This window comes from Geotrypetes seraphini, chromosome 4, assembly GCF_902459505.1.
Source record: "Geotrypetes seraphini chromosome 4, aGeoSer1.1, whole genome shotgun sequence".
Lineage (NCBI taxonomy): Eukaryota > Metazoa > Chordata > Amphibia > Gymnophiona > Dermophiidae > Geotrypetes > Geotrypetes seraphini.
This window is the reverse complement of record NC_047087.1, coordinates 36,467,781-36,482,339: the sequence shown is the minus strand read 5'-3', so window position 1 is coordinate 36,482,339 and position 14,559 is coordinate 36,467,781. Positions and strand designations below refer to the sequence as shown.

The window sequence follows — 14,559 nt, the reverse complement described above, 5'->3', positions numbered from 1 at the left end:
TTATGTGATCTAGTAAATGTGGATTCGAAAACCACCTTTGCAAAGTTGCATTTGTGCTTTGGCAGCCCTGCAAGTGTTTTATAGCTTTGGGGAGTTTTCTAATGCAGAAACTTAACACATATAAAGCATTCTCCATCAGATATTCTGTGCTATTTAGCTAGTCTAGAACAGCTCCTGGCTGTCTAACCACCAATAGCCAACTATCTCCCGCTGAATCTCAGTCAGTGGCTAATATTCATTAGCTGCCAGATAGACCTGCTATTTAGGCATCTATCTTTGGCTGCCGTTACCTAGCTGGCCAGTTGATGAACTTTGGTTTGGCTAGCTTTGCCTACTGTGGCTCGACAGACCAGAAATTCAATGCCTGTGGCTTCGGCGTTGAATTTCTGGGGGTTCACTGCTACCATTAAAGGTAGCCAGGCTCCCTCCCCTATATCCAACTCAGCCTTGACATGTTACTACACACAAAGGAAGAATTTTACCTCCCTTTTTCGGGATATACACTCCATCCTGGTCCCACTCCAAATCGGTGTCCTTTTTAAAATTATAAACACTAGATTTTTCAGTTGAATTCAGTATACCCCTTTGTAAGGTTACCAGACGTCCGGATTTCCCCAGACGGATTTTCAAAACCCGGCACTTTGTCTGGGTTTTGAAAAGCCTCCTCTAAAAGCTACATTGGGCAGGAGGAAGTCCGCAGGCAGCGGGGGCGGGCAGGACTTGGGCATAACAGGGCGGGTCTAGGGGGTCCGGATTTTACTATAGTAAAATCTGGCAACCCTATCCTTTTGGGTTAAATACAGAAATAAAATGGTTGAAATTCATTTAGGGCTGTGATTGTGTTAGTCACTTGACTTGGGTCAACTACCATAAGAGATACAAAAGCACTACTGCCATCTTTTAAAAATGAGTTACTATATCAGAATGACAGGGCTGGCTATAAGGTTGGGTGTAGTACAACCTTATAGCCAGCCCTGTCATTCTGTTATTAAAAAAAATAAAAAATAGAAAATTAATTGTTCTAATGCATCTTTCAATTGTATTTCATTGAGAATGTGTGTTGAGGGGGGACAATCCTTGAAGCAGCCATCAAATGAAACAATGAGTCAAGTTAGAAGTGGTCCCCCTAGCTGACAGACTAAGGAACTGATATAGGCCAGAGGCTTTGGCTCACTTAATCTCTTATGGCCACCCAGCTGCCGATGTTTAATGGCACTAAGCTGGGCAGTGCCACTGAATATATTGGCTGTGACTGGCCAAAAAGTGTCTGGTCAGGAGTGGGCCAGGGGTGAGGAGCAGACTTCTGCAATATTTAGCAAGGACCCACATAATTAGGTGAATTTAAGATAGCCGTCCTATATTCACCTTCTTATCTTATGGAGTCCCAGCTGAATATCAGGCTGGTGAACCACAATTGTATTTATTTTTTATATTAAAAAAAAATCCTCCCAACCCCTCTAAACATGCCCCCTTACTCTTCCATTCGAGACCCCTCTAGAATATGTCTCCTGCCCTCTCTCTCTCCTGGACCTACCTATGTACCTGTTGTTCCATGGGGTGTGGGGGGAGGGGGAAAGGGAGCATGTTTGGGGGAAGAATATTCCCCCCCCCCCCCCACACACACATTTTATTAAAAATGAAAACAAAAACACCCTTATGCAGGCTGTCAGCCCAATATTCAACTAGGACTGCATAATTTATGTGACCCTAGCTGAATATCAGCAGTGCCTGGCCACCAAAATTAATGTCTATATATAAAATGCTGGTCCAACCGATTCTTTTCCTGACTTGTTACTTTTAAAATTACTACCTAAAAGTTTTTACTTCCTTATCAACATCTTTCATTTAACATACCGTTCCTTATGCCGTTTCCTATTTTTCAGTCGGATCCTTCTTCCACTTTCTGAAAGATTCTTTTAACTCTAATAGCTTCATTCACCTCAGTTGTTAATCACTGACTGCTATTTGGTCTTCTTTTCTCTAATACATGGAATATATCTGGTCTAGGCTTCCAGGATGGTATTTTGCAGCTGCTCTCCCGATTCTCTCTCTCAGTCTCCTCATGTTATCTGTCTTCTTTTTTTAAACAGTTAAAAGCTATTGTACTGGATTTCCTGTGTGTGTCTACTCCAGAGATTATATCAAATCTGATCATGTTATGATCACTTATGAAGGGGTCCCGTCATCATTACATCCTGCACCAATTCGTGCACTCCACTAAGAACTAAGTCTAGAATTGCTTTGCCTCTTGTTGGTTCCTGAACCAGCTGCTCTATAAAGCTTGATGGACCGTTGGTCTGACCCAGTAAGGCTATTCTTATCTAATATAATAAAACGCTAGGCCGCGCATTCGCACTCCATTTTCCGTGAGCTGTAGTGACCTATAGGAAGTGCGCATGCGCGGCTTACGGTTCTTTGAAAGACGCAGCGGTGGCTACTCTCACGATCCCCGCCTGCATCGGACTTTCGACGCAGGTGGGGATCATGAGAGGAGCCACCGACGCGTCTTTCAACTAAAAAAAAAAAATACGGCAAGGCGGATGTCGGCCGCGGCGGCTGTCGGCGGCTGCAGGACGCGGCAGCTGTAGCCCGCCGTGGCCAAGCATGGAGACGGGACGAAGTTTTTTTCAACTTCTCAAAGATGCTGCAGCGGCTCCTCTCACGAGCCGCTCTTGCGTCGGAGAAGGCAGCGATCGTGAGAGGAGCCGCCGGGAAGTTACACTGCTGGGGGCTCGGGCTGTTAGGTACGTCCAGGCTCCTCTCGCGGTAAATAGAGGGAGAGGGAATGTTGCGGCTGCTGGACAGGGAAGTAGGGAAGGAGATAGGAAGAAAGACACAGGGACAGGGGCAGGGAGAGAGACAGAAAGACAGACAGACAAAGGGGGCCAGGGAGGGAGAGAGACAGAAAGAAAGACAGCAGGAGGAAGAGAGACAGAAAGAAAAAGACAGGGGTATGGAGAGAAACAGAAAGAAAGACAGACATATATTCTACCACCAGGGGAAGGAAGGGGAGACAAAAAGAAAAAGAAGAAAGACACAGGGACAGGGAGAGACACAGAAAGACAGACAGACAAAGGGGGCCAGGGACAGAGACAAACAGAAAGAAAGACAGCAGGACAGAGAGAGAGAGAGAGAGAGAGACGGAAATAAAGACAGACAGAAAGACATATATTCTAGCACCCGTTAATGTAACGGGCTAAAATACTAGTGTTCTAATATTGGGATAGTTGAAATAACCCATTGTGTTACCAGTGGCATAGTGAGGGTAAGCTGTGCCTCTCTCCCACCCTCTTTCTCACCCCTCTGCCGCATGCACATCCCCTTCCCTGTTTCTTTTTAAACTTCAGTGCATGCAGCCACGAACTTACTGCCCACGTTAGCTTCAGTGCTCTGTCATTTCTTAGGTGTGAGTTCTTGAAGTGATGTCAGAGCGCCGAAGCTGGCGCAGACAGTAAGATGGTAGCTACTCATGCTGAAGTTAAAAAGATATGGGGGAAGGGAAGGGGCAGGGAGTGGGCAGGGAGCTGGCACCCCAAACAAGATGGTGCCCAGGGCGGACCAGCCCCTCCTTTCTACGCCACTGTATGTTACCCAGTTTGTTAGTCTCCTTAATGTCTGATTAACATTTTTTGCATCTGTCTGTTCATCATGGTCAGGTAGACATTAGAACACTATCACTATCCTTTTCCCCAATACACATGGGATTTCTACCCATAGGAATTCCAAGGTGTATTTTGAATCCTGTAGAATTTTTAATCTATTTGATTCAACGCCCTCAAAATACTACGCCTCCACCAATTTGATCCACCCTAATCACTGCAATATAATTTGTACTCCAGGTCTCAAAGATGCCTTATTATATCTATTTTTTCATTTAGTGCTATGTATTCTACTCTCCCATCTCGTTTCTGAGGCTTCTGGCATCCCTATTTAGGATTTGCTCAGCAGTCGAGATGGATAATTTGCAATCTTTAAAATCAGTCTGCTCTGTATTAAAGGAAACCTGGTCTATTATGTTCTCTATTGCAACCTCACTATTGGGATGCCCATCTTCCCTAGTGTGATATCCCTTTATTCTGTAACAAGTTGCCTAAAGTTAGGTGCCAGTGTGCACATAAGTTATAGAATATTAGCACTTATGTTAAGTGACTGTTACATGCATTAAGTGCTAGCTGCTTGCTCAGCAGTAGTTAAACTCTGGAATTTGTTGCTGGAGAACTTTGGAGAAAACAGTTAGCTTAGCAGGGTTTAAAAAAAGGTTTGGATAATTTCTTAACACAAAAAGTCCATAAGCCTTTATTAAGAAACTTGGGGAAATCCACTGCTTGTTCTTGAGATAAGCAGCACAAAATCTGTTTTACTCCTTGGGATCTTGCCAGGTATTTATTACCTGGTATTTATTACCTGGATACTGGGCTTTATGGACCTTTAGTCTATTCCAGTATGGCAACTCATTATGTTCTTATAACATATGTGCACAACTCCATAAGCATGTAAATGCAAGGGTGTGTTCCCATCGAGAGGAACATGGGTGGGGCTGATTTTAGTTACATGCTTGCTCTTGGATTCTATATAAAAAGGCACCCAAAACTATGCACCCAAGTTTGTGCACATATCCAATGGCATAGTAAGGGGGGGATGGGGGTGTGGCCCACACATGGTGCCTCTCCTCTTATCTCCCCCAGTACCACTAGCTCTCCAACCGGCTGCTCGCATCGGACTCTGCTCTCTTACATCACTTCTGGGTTGGAGAACATGGAAGCGACGTCAGAGGGAGAGCCGAAGCCAGAGTGGGCAGCAAGTTGGAGATGCTGCTCATGCCGGGGAAGATAAAAGTGGTATGGGGAAAAGGAGCAGAGAAGAGGGTGGAGGCGCCACCGCCCCAGGCTACACCACTGCGCATGTCCAAATTGTGCATGCGACTTAATTGGAGTAACAAGCCATTAACTAGCAATAATTTGGCACCAAAAACCAATTACAGCGAGTTGGCTCCAAATAGGATTTTCGTGCGCATCTTGCTAGGCGTTATTTTAGAGAGATCAGTGCACAACTCAAAAGGGGGCATGGTAAGGTCAGGGTATCGAATACTTACACACCAGGATTTATACCAGTTTCAGTTGGTGTAAATCCTCGAGCCCCAAGTCTGGCGTAGAAAGCGTCTAAGTGCTCTTCTATAAATCGCACGCAACCTGGAGCACTGTTTATAGAACAGCGCTTCGTGCAGATTTTTTTCCAGGAGCCAAATATGGGCCCCATTTACTGAATCTAGTCCTTTTTAAGTTGTGCATGTCAACTGTCACATTTTAGATGCACACAAGTCTGCTATTGATGAGGCGTAAATGCGCATGCTTATTTGTAGACTTTTAGAAGTCACGTTTTCTTTTAGAATAGTAGCGCAAGTTATGCGCCTAAATGCTGTTGTAGAATAAGATCAAGGCTTAGAAGTGGCTAGTGCAGGCCTGACAGAGGATGAAGGCGCAAGAGATCTATGAGCAGGGTGGGTACAGGGCAGGCGAAAAGAAAAGAGGAGTCGGGCGATCAAGGGACAGAGAGGCTCTAAAGGTCAAGTGAGAAGGTCAGGGCCAATCCACAGGTAATGGGGTAAGAGGAATCAAGCCAAAACAGCAGAAATTAAAAAAACAAAAATACAAGAGCCTCCAGACACTGCCATAGGCAGTCATTGCTCAGAGCCCCCTTTCCTCCCTTTAGTCATGCCCCACCCCCATCCAGAGCAAAGTTATTTCAGTTCCCCGTGCTTGAACCTGGCTCCTGCAGACAGGTCTCACGTTTTGTCATATCTTGTACAGCACTACTGATCTAAATACTGTATTATTCCTTCTTAGTTTTGCTTAACATGCCAATGTAAAAACAAAAAAAAAAACAACAAAAAAAAGAAATCTAATTCTTTCTACTGTGCATTGTTAATAAACCAGGATATACAAAACTTACATTAGCAATGGCGGCTAGTATTTCAGGATCAGAAACTAGCCCATCGGGGAAGATAGCAGTACCACTCTCAGATATAGCTTTATGGAACAAGCCTTTAGCAAGAGGAGACAAAACCTAGAAGAAAAGAATATCATTTCTTGTGCTGTGATTTCAGAGTTTATAACTACAGAGCTACATACATATATATTAAAACATGTAAACAAACTTGTAATATCCATTAGTTGCTAAATCAGATATTCCTTTTTTCATTACTTGCCTTTCTCCCTCAATTGAGGTTTCTGGTGCGTTTTCTTATGTTTAATTCTCAGTTGGCCATAAATTTGTTGGACAAAGAGCAACAACAGAAAAATCCAACTGAAGCTGCAGTAAAAAATCACCAAAACGGAAAACCCAACAGAAACTGCAGGCAATGTACAAAGATGCAGGCAAGATTTATTGTACCAAATTAAAATGCAGTAATATAAAAACCTTTTTACCAACCAAGGGACCCGACACGGTCCGTGTTTCGGACAGTACACCTTCGTCAGGGGTCCATGGTAAATAAGGTATAAGATATACCGCAAAGAATAAGGGTAACAACAAATGCCTGTGTGTTCAATTCACTAAGGGTCATTGCCAGAAATGAATTGTTACCCTTATTCTTTGTAGCATATCTTATACCTTATTTACCATGGACCCCTGACGAAGGTGTACTGTCCGAAACACGGACCGTGTCGGGTCCCTTGGTTGGTAAAAAGGTTTTTAGATTACTGCATTTTAATTTGGTACAATAAATCCTGCCTGCATCTTGTACATTGCCTGCAGTTTCTGTTGGGTTTTCCGTTTTGGTGATTTTTTACTGCAGTTTCTGTTGGTTTTTCTATATATTTGTTGGAACCAGTTATGGAAGTTCAGTTTTGGGTTTGTTTGTTTTTTGTTTGCTAGTTATCAATTTAATATTTATTCCCTTTAATGAGAAATACAAAAAAAGAATACTGGACAAAGTGGCATACAGAGCTCTCTTTGCACCCTTGTCAAATAGGCTACTTTACTAAGCTGGGTAAGGCTCTGTCCCAAGTGCTCTGTGTTTTTTGCCATCTGGGTGAGGGGGGCATTTCAGGGACAGAGAACAGACATGAAGTGATAATCAGTGCAAGCACATGCTGGTTTGGGCAGAGTAATTGCAAATTCTTCCATGGTAACTAGGGAAATTTAACCTGTAAATTTTACATTATGGGGATCATAATCTAAAGAGAAAAACATCCAAAAACCGGCCTAAGTCGGCACTTGGACGAACATTTCTCAAAAACGTCCAAGCGCCGATAATAAAACCGGGTTTTGGACATATTTAAAAATGACCTAGGCCTTCATAGTGCCGCTCAAAGTCCAAAGCTAAACGGGGCGTTTCGGGAGGTGTGTTGAGGGTGGGAATTGGGTGGGACGTGGGCCGGCTTAGACTTCGTCGTATAGCATGTATAACCGAAAGTTTAACAACAGAGCCTAGACGGAACTTGGACGTTGCGACTTAGACCATGTAAAACATGGTCTAAGTCACAAAAAAACCACCTAAACTCACCAGATAAGCACTGCAAACACATAACAGACCCCCACACACTACCCCAGTGATCACCAACCCCCCATCCCCATAAAAATTTTATTCACAACTTTAAATTTCAGCCTCCAGACCATCATCACCTGGCCGCCTGGCATAGGAAAGCCTAGTCGTCCATCCCAGAGGCAACTTAAGTCATCTTGGGAATGGGTTAGGGACCCATAGAGAGGAGGACCCATGCCCATAAGCCCCTGTAATCTCTGCATTGATACTGAAACATGTGCACTGCCCTATACACCCCCAAAACCCTTTTTTACTGGCATATAAGTGGCTCCTGCAGCCATACGGACTATTGGGGTAGTAGATAAGTGGGTCTAGGGGATTCTGGAGGTGGTTTGGGGGGCTCACCGTCACCTATAAGGGAGCTGTAGTTAGATGATTAAGTGGCACCCTTTTTGTGAAGTTCACAGTGGTGCCCTGTAAGATACCCCACTATTTAGGTGGCATGTCTGGGTGTGCAGTCCATCACTTTGCAGACCCCTCCCACGTCCAACAGGGCTTGTTCTAGGCGTTTTGGATTTGGACGGAATGTTGGACGGAAATGTGGCTTGGACGATCAGATCGGCAAGACGTATAATTAGACGATTTTCGAAAGTAATAAAAAAGTTGGACGTATCTTTTGAAAATGTGTCCTAGGCTCTTTTTAACTTTGGACGACTTGCGATATGGACGTAAACGGACTTAGACGTCCCTTTCGATTATGCCCCTCTATGTATATTGGTATTGATCCCTAATGTGTGTCCAGTTAAACAACAACTTGTATTGAACGTTGTATAGCAAATTGCAACCTATAAACTATATGGTATGTAAATTGGTACTAGACCCATTGTATGTATCAAGTTAGGATAACTGGTATTGTAATCTGCACTGTAGTTATAGCAAATTGTAACCTGTTAACTGTTTATTATGTATGTTTAACCTGTAACCCTTTGGAGCTCTTTGGAAAGAAAACTAACACAAGATACAGAAGCCCTTACCACCTCCTATGGACTCCCACAATTTTTTTTTAAATGGCTATGTGCTAATGATTTAGCATACAGATAAAATTGAAACAAATATGAAAGTCTTTTTATGGCCGTGCAAGAAGTGGGCTTAGCATGCAGGAAAGACCTGCCTAAGGGTGTGCCAAGCCGATTTCTTAACACAGCTTAGCAGTACTTAATTTGTAGACAAAGTGGAACTGTGCAGCTAGGTGCCAACAGTAAGCTGGCTAGCAATTTGGCCAGGGAACGGAAACAGAAAAGGAGCTGGATGGGAGTAGAATAGTTTCTCTTTTTTGCTCCAGGCTCCCCCCTTGTCTCTTCTGGGTAGGCTGCTTGGAAAGATGGGGCTGGTGCAGAACACCCCCCTATGACTCTAGATTCAGAAAAAAGTGGTGGAACCGAGTTCCAAGATGGTCCCCATAATTAAGTCCTGCAGCTTAGTGAGACAGGCCTAAAACCCCAGCTTGGGAAACTCAGTCACAACTAGTAAAATCTTAACCAGCTCTTCCATCTATTTTGATGAAAGACTGCTGGTCCTCCTATTCTTGGTAAGTTAAAATGGGAGAACTTTCTTCAGAGGTTGTTCCAGTCTCATGGAAAAGGTCAATAGTGAGAATTATCTTATCAGATTTAAAAAAAACCACCACCACATTCAATCTAGTTGCAACCAATAAAGTCTCCTGCTGTTATGTTTAAGATGATAGTTCAACACCACACACACAAAAAAGGAGAGCACCTCAAGTACATCCCCCCCCCCTCCATTGACTGTAATGGCTTTGGGCCAATAAGGTTGAGGCTATATTCAAAGGAGCTTCATTATGTAGTGTTCTGTAAATTAATACTTTAATCCTCCATGTGATTTGTATGAACTTCATTGTTACCAAATAGGAAAAATACAGTAATCAAAATGGGGCATTAAGCTCTGGATGAGTTAAGTCTAAAAATTTGATTTGTTGGAGGACTATATGAATATCACCACAATTTTAAAAATATTGTTTTAATTACTGTGTCTTATGTTGGGGATGCAGATCTCATACACTATTTGGTCTGTAGACATTGAGGCGATTTTTTTCGCATGATCCTTCTGACTAAGGGCAATATAACCAATATAACTGAAACCTGGCTACCCAACAATTATAGTGTACAACCGAGATGACAACTGCTTCAACAACTACCAAGCCTTTGCATCATCACATATAGGCAAAAAAAAAAAAAAAAAGGCCGGATGAGTTGCAGCCAAAGCAAAACTACATCCTCAAGTCAAACCAATCTGCCTTTGAAGGCCTGGAATGCCCAATTTTCACCATCGGCCAAAATGGAAAAAAGTGTCATTGTCCTCATCTACAGCAGTGGGCCCCAACCCTATCCTGGAGGACCACCAGGCCAATTGGGTTTTCTGCATAGCCCTAATGAATATTCAAGGAGCAGATTTGCATGCCTGTCACTTCCATTATATGCAAATCTCTCTCATGCATATTCATTAGGGCAAGCCTGAAAACCTGATTGGCCTGGTGGTCCTCCAGGAGAGGGTTGGGAACCACTGATCTACAGAGCCCTGCATTCCCCACTGAGCGCTCTAGAAACATTCTAGCCCTCATAGGGAAACTGATCATCTCCTACTAGCACATGGATATTAGGAGACTTCAACTTTCCAGATTTCCTAACTGGCCAGTCTCTGGACTTCGTTAACACCCTCTTATACCTTGGCTTCACCCAGATGTCAATCTGCCCACTCACTGCTCTGGAAACACCCTGGATAACATCTTTGTGTTGAACAGCCTACCTGCTGATGACCACCAAAATGAAACCATTACATCATTGCCATGGTCTGACCACCATCTCATTACTTTCCAAACAGCACCATAGCCCTGAAGACACATTCCATGCCTGTCCATCACCGCCAAGCTTACCCTAGACCCCTCCTCCACAGTAAACATCCCTGCCTTTAAGGCAGGACTGCTTCATCTCAGAGCAAATGGAGAAGGCCCCGCAACCCTCATCAACCCTGATTAGACACCTGGCAATCTGGAGTCTGGACTCAAGAGCCTAGTATCAACTAAGCGATGCAGACCACATCTGAACCTCTCGTCCCCTTGATTCAACCAAGAACTAAGAGTACTAAAGAGAAGTACACGGAAAGCAGAAAACATGGTGCAAAACAAAACTACCTTCAAAGAGGCCTGTCGAACACCTACAAACAAGCAATATCAAGTGCCAAGGAAAAATACTACACCCAACTCATCATGAGATTCCCAACTGATCCAGGGGCATCTCCTGTCTAACCAGGAACTTCCTCTCAACAGCCCAGGGGCCCACTCACAATTTGACCCTAGGAGTTGATGCAGAAACTTGCATCATTCTTCCAAGAGAAGATTGAAAAGATTCAAAACAATCTTGACATGTCTCCATCAGCTCACAGCAGGATCACCCCGAATCATATGCTCAACCAACAAATTCATCGGCAACACTCTTACTTCACCGAAGTCTCACTGGAAGAACTTGAAGCAACACTGGACTCACTTTGCTCACTACCTCAGCCCATGACCTGTGCCCACACTCCCTTTTATACTCAGCAAAAGGCCCATTCATCAAATCAATCCATCCGCTAATCAACGCCTCATTGCACAAGGGAGAAGTACCAACATCCTGGAAAGCTGCAGTGATCAAACCCCTGCTGAAGAAGCCTTCCCAGAACCCAAATACACCAAGCAACTATATGCCAGTCTCCAACCTCCCCTTCGCATCAAAGCTCCTATAAAAAAAATGGTACTACAACTACATTCATCAAGAACCAGAATACCCTCTCCACACAATTGGGCTTCAGAAGCTATCACAGCACCAAAACAGTACTCCTAGATATAGTAGATGACTGCTGGAGTTACATGGACAAAAGTCAGTATGTACTCCTCATCCAACTAGACCTGAGCGCAGCCTTTGACATGTTCGATCATGAAATACTACTGTCCAGATTGAGATCAGGAATACAGTACTATCCTGATTCACATCCTTCCTGGAGCAGAGGCAACTATGCATCCTGGCGAGCTCTGTACTCTCAAAGCAGAGAACCGCGCATGCTATTATCTCACCTATTATTTAACATCTACAGAGCAGCCCTTGAAATTGCAAAGAGGCACGGAATCCACATCCACTCTTTTGCAGATGATATACAACTCTACACCCCACTGAGCAAAGCATGGGTCACACAACTTTGAGACTCGCAGACCTGCCTTGCGGAGATAAAAGCATGGATGACAGCCAACAAACTCCAAATGAACCCATCTAAGACTGAACTACGAGTGGATTCACTGAGAGTCTTGCCTCGCCTCTCACCCATACACCTCTTGGGACAGCACCACTCTAGAACCCAAAGACCCAAGTGTCCAGCTTGGACATTACACTGGATTCTGGTCTATCAGCCTAAATCTCCAAGTAGTAACCGCCTCCTAACTACAAAAACTTAAACCTATCCGCCATTACTTCTCTGAAACAGACTTCACCCAATTCAACCAGCTGTTATGCCTTCGTACTGTTCCACCTGGACTATTACAATGGTCTCTATGCAGGCCTACCAGACAAAGAGCGACTACAGAGAAGTCAAAATGCAGCAGCGAGTCTTCTACAGAACTTTGGCCCTTTCAACCACATCTTCCCCGCACTAAACCAAGCCTATTGGCTTCCAATACACCAACGCTCCATCTTCAAACAACTAAATGTTAGCCTTTAAACGCTTCCACAGCATGACCCCCCGACTGTATAGCAAGAAAGCTCTCCAATCTACCACCCTCAGTGGCCCCTCCGATCGCAACTTGAACTCAGGTTGTCCAACCCTTCAGCAAACCGCCTCTACCTGGAAATGGCCCAGAAGCAATTGTACTCCTACAGCATGTCTAAACTATGGAACCAACTCCATCCTGCCATCAGGGAAATAGACAAATCTACTGCCCCTTCTGGAAGGCAGTAAAGACGCTACTGTTTAGTAACCAGCTAATTCCTGGTCTCAAACTAACTGACCGGGACCCAGCACACCATAACTTGGGGCACATGAATCTGTCAGCTATTGCTGTGCTCTTATTTATGACAGCCATGTAGATACCAATTCTGAGACAATATAGCTTGTATACTCTTAGATTCACTAAAGCATGCGTGTTCTTAGTTTGCCCGTAACATGTGTTATTGAAAGCAGTTTCAATTTCCTGTAACGTGTGTACTGATCCTGTAGCTATTGTTCCTAACATGTGTTATTGATCCTGAAAACTGTATACACTTCTCCCTCGTCATTCGCGGGGGATACGGGCAGAGCCGGACCGCGAATGCCAAAGAACTGCGATTGTCCGGCTCTGACCCACCCCACCTCCCTGCCGCCTTCCTGGCCTTACCAGGTGATCACTCCCAAGTCACGTTCTGCTACAGTCTTTGCTAGGATCTCACCATTTAGGGTGAAAGTCCTGCATGGAATTTTTTCCCCCAAGGTGCATGACCTTGCATTTTTTGGCATTGAAACTTAGTTGCCAAGTCTTTGACCAATGCTCCAGCAGGAGTAGGTCCTGCGTCGTACTGTTGGGCACTGAGCTTTTGTCGGACATTGCGCTTTTGTCTATTGTGCTTTTGCCTACTATGTTGCATAGTTTGGCGTCATCAGCGAATAATGTAATTTTACCTCGAAGCCCCTTAGCCAAGTCTCTTACAAAGATGTTAAATAGGATCGGGCCCAAGACCGAGCCCTGCGGCAGTCCGCTGATCACCTCTGTCGTATCGGAGAGGGCACTGTTTACCACTACCCTCTGAAGTCTACCTCTAAGCTAGTCCCTAACCCATGCAGTTAATGTTTCACCTAATCCAATCGAACTCATCTTGCTCAATAACCTGCGGTGTGGGACGCTGTCAAACGCTTTGCTAAAATCTAAGTACACAACATCCAGGGACTCCCCTATATCCAGCTTTCTTGTTACCCAGTCAAAGAAGCTGATCAGATTTGATTGGCAGGACCTTCCCTTTGTAAAACCATGTTGATGGGGATCTTGATGATTCTCGTCTAACAAAATCACCTCTTTCCCCTTTTTGGTATATAAAATTATTTTTTTACAAAAAAATGGATGGCAAGCTGAGCTATTGTTTAATAGCCATCAAGAATTATTTTTATGGTGTTTGTTACTTCATGTATTAAAAAATATATAACACACTTTCAGATGACTACATCTTACCGTTTCTTCCGCTTCTACGCATGTCTCCTACTTATGTGGTTTCAGGACTAAAATTCCCACAGCAAATGCCAGAGTGACCAACATAATTCAAAATATCAGCTCTCTGAATTCAGTACATTAACTACTCTATGAAAACTTTTTTAGATTAAGAGGAGACCCTCAGTACAGTACTAGTGCTATTGAGTTTTACTGGCACCTAACCTTATACAGTGGCATCTCAGTTTACGAATGCACCAGTTTGCGAGTGTTTTGCAAGACGAGCAAAACATTCGCAAAATCGGCACCTCGGAAACCGAGCTTGCCTCGATGTACGAGCGCCTCCCCATGCGATCCAGCACCCCCCCCCGCAGAAATCCGACATCCTCCCTGTACCCATCACCCACCCCAACACATCACTTACCCCCCATCTGGCACCCGGCACCAACGCACAGGACATGCCAGTGCCAGTGCCTGAAGATCTGTCGTCCTTTTTGCTGGGCCTTGAGCATGTGCGCATGCTCAAGGCCTTAGTTCCTGCTCTCTGAGTTTCGAGATCTCCGAGAATCTCGGAGAGAGCAGGAACTAAGGCCTTGAGCATGCGCAGATGTAATTTGGTGCGCAGATGTAATTTGGTTTACGAGCATGCTTCTGGAACGAATTATGCTTGTAAACCAAGGTTCCACTGTATATGAAACCAGGAGCCTTACTAGATCTGTGTTAGAGAATGACATGGTGACAAAATTTATCACCGTTCCCATCCCCGTGGATAACCGCGGGAAACCATCTTCATGTCATTCTTTAAGGAGAGAGGGAAGAATCTGAGCATGAATGGCTACAACCACTGACCCACAAGCTT

General features: G+C 44.2%; 1 protein-coding gene across 1 annotated transcript in view; it reads right to left on the bottom strand.

Moving 5' to 3' along the window:
* The window catches only part of LOC117359413 (fatty acyl-CoA hydrolase precursor, medium chain-like), a 111,132-nt gene that overhangs the window by 41,725 nt on the left and 54,848 nt on the right, over nucleotides 1–14,559 (bottom strand). The window contains exon 6 of the mRNA XM_033942146.1: nucleotides 5,950–6,063. Within this exon, the coding sequence (XP_033798037.1) occupies nucleotides 5,950–6,063 (114 nt within the window). The remainder of the gene's footprint in view (nucleotides 1–5,949; nucleotides 6,064–14,559) is intronic.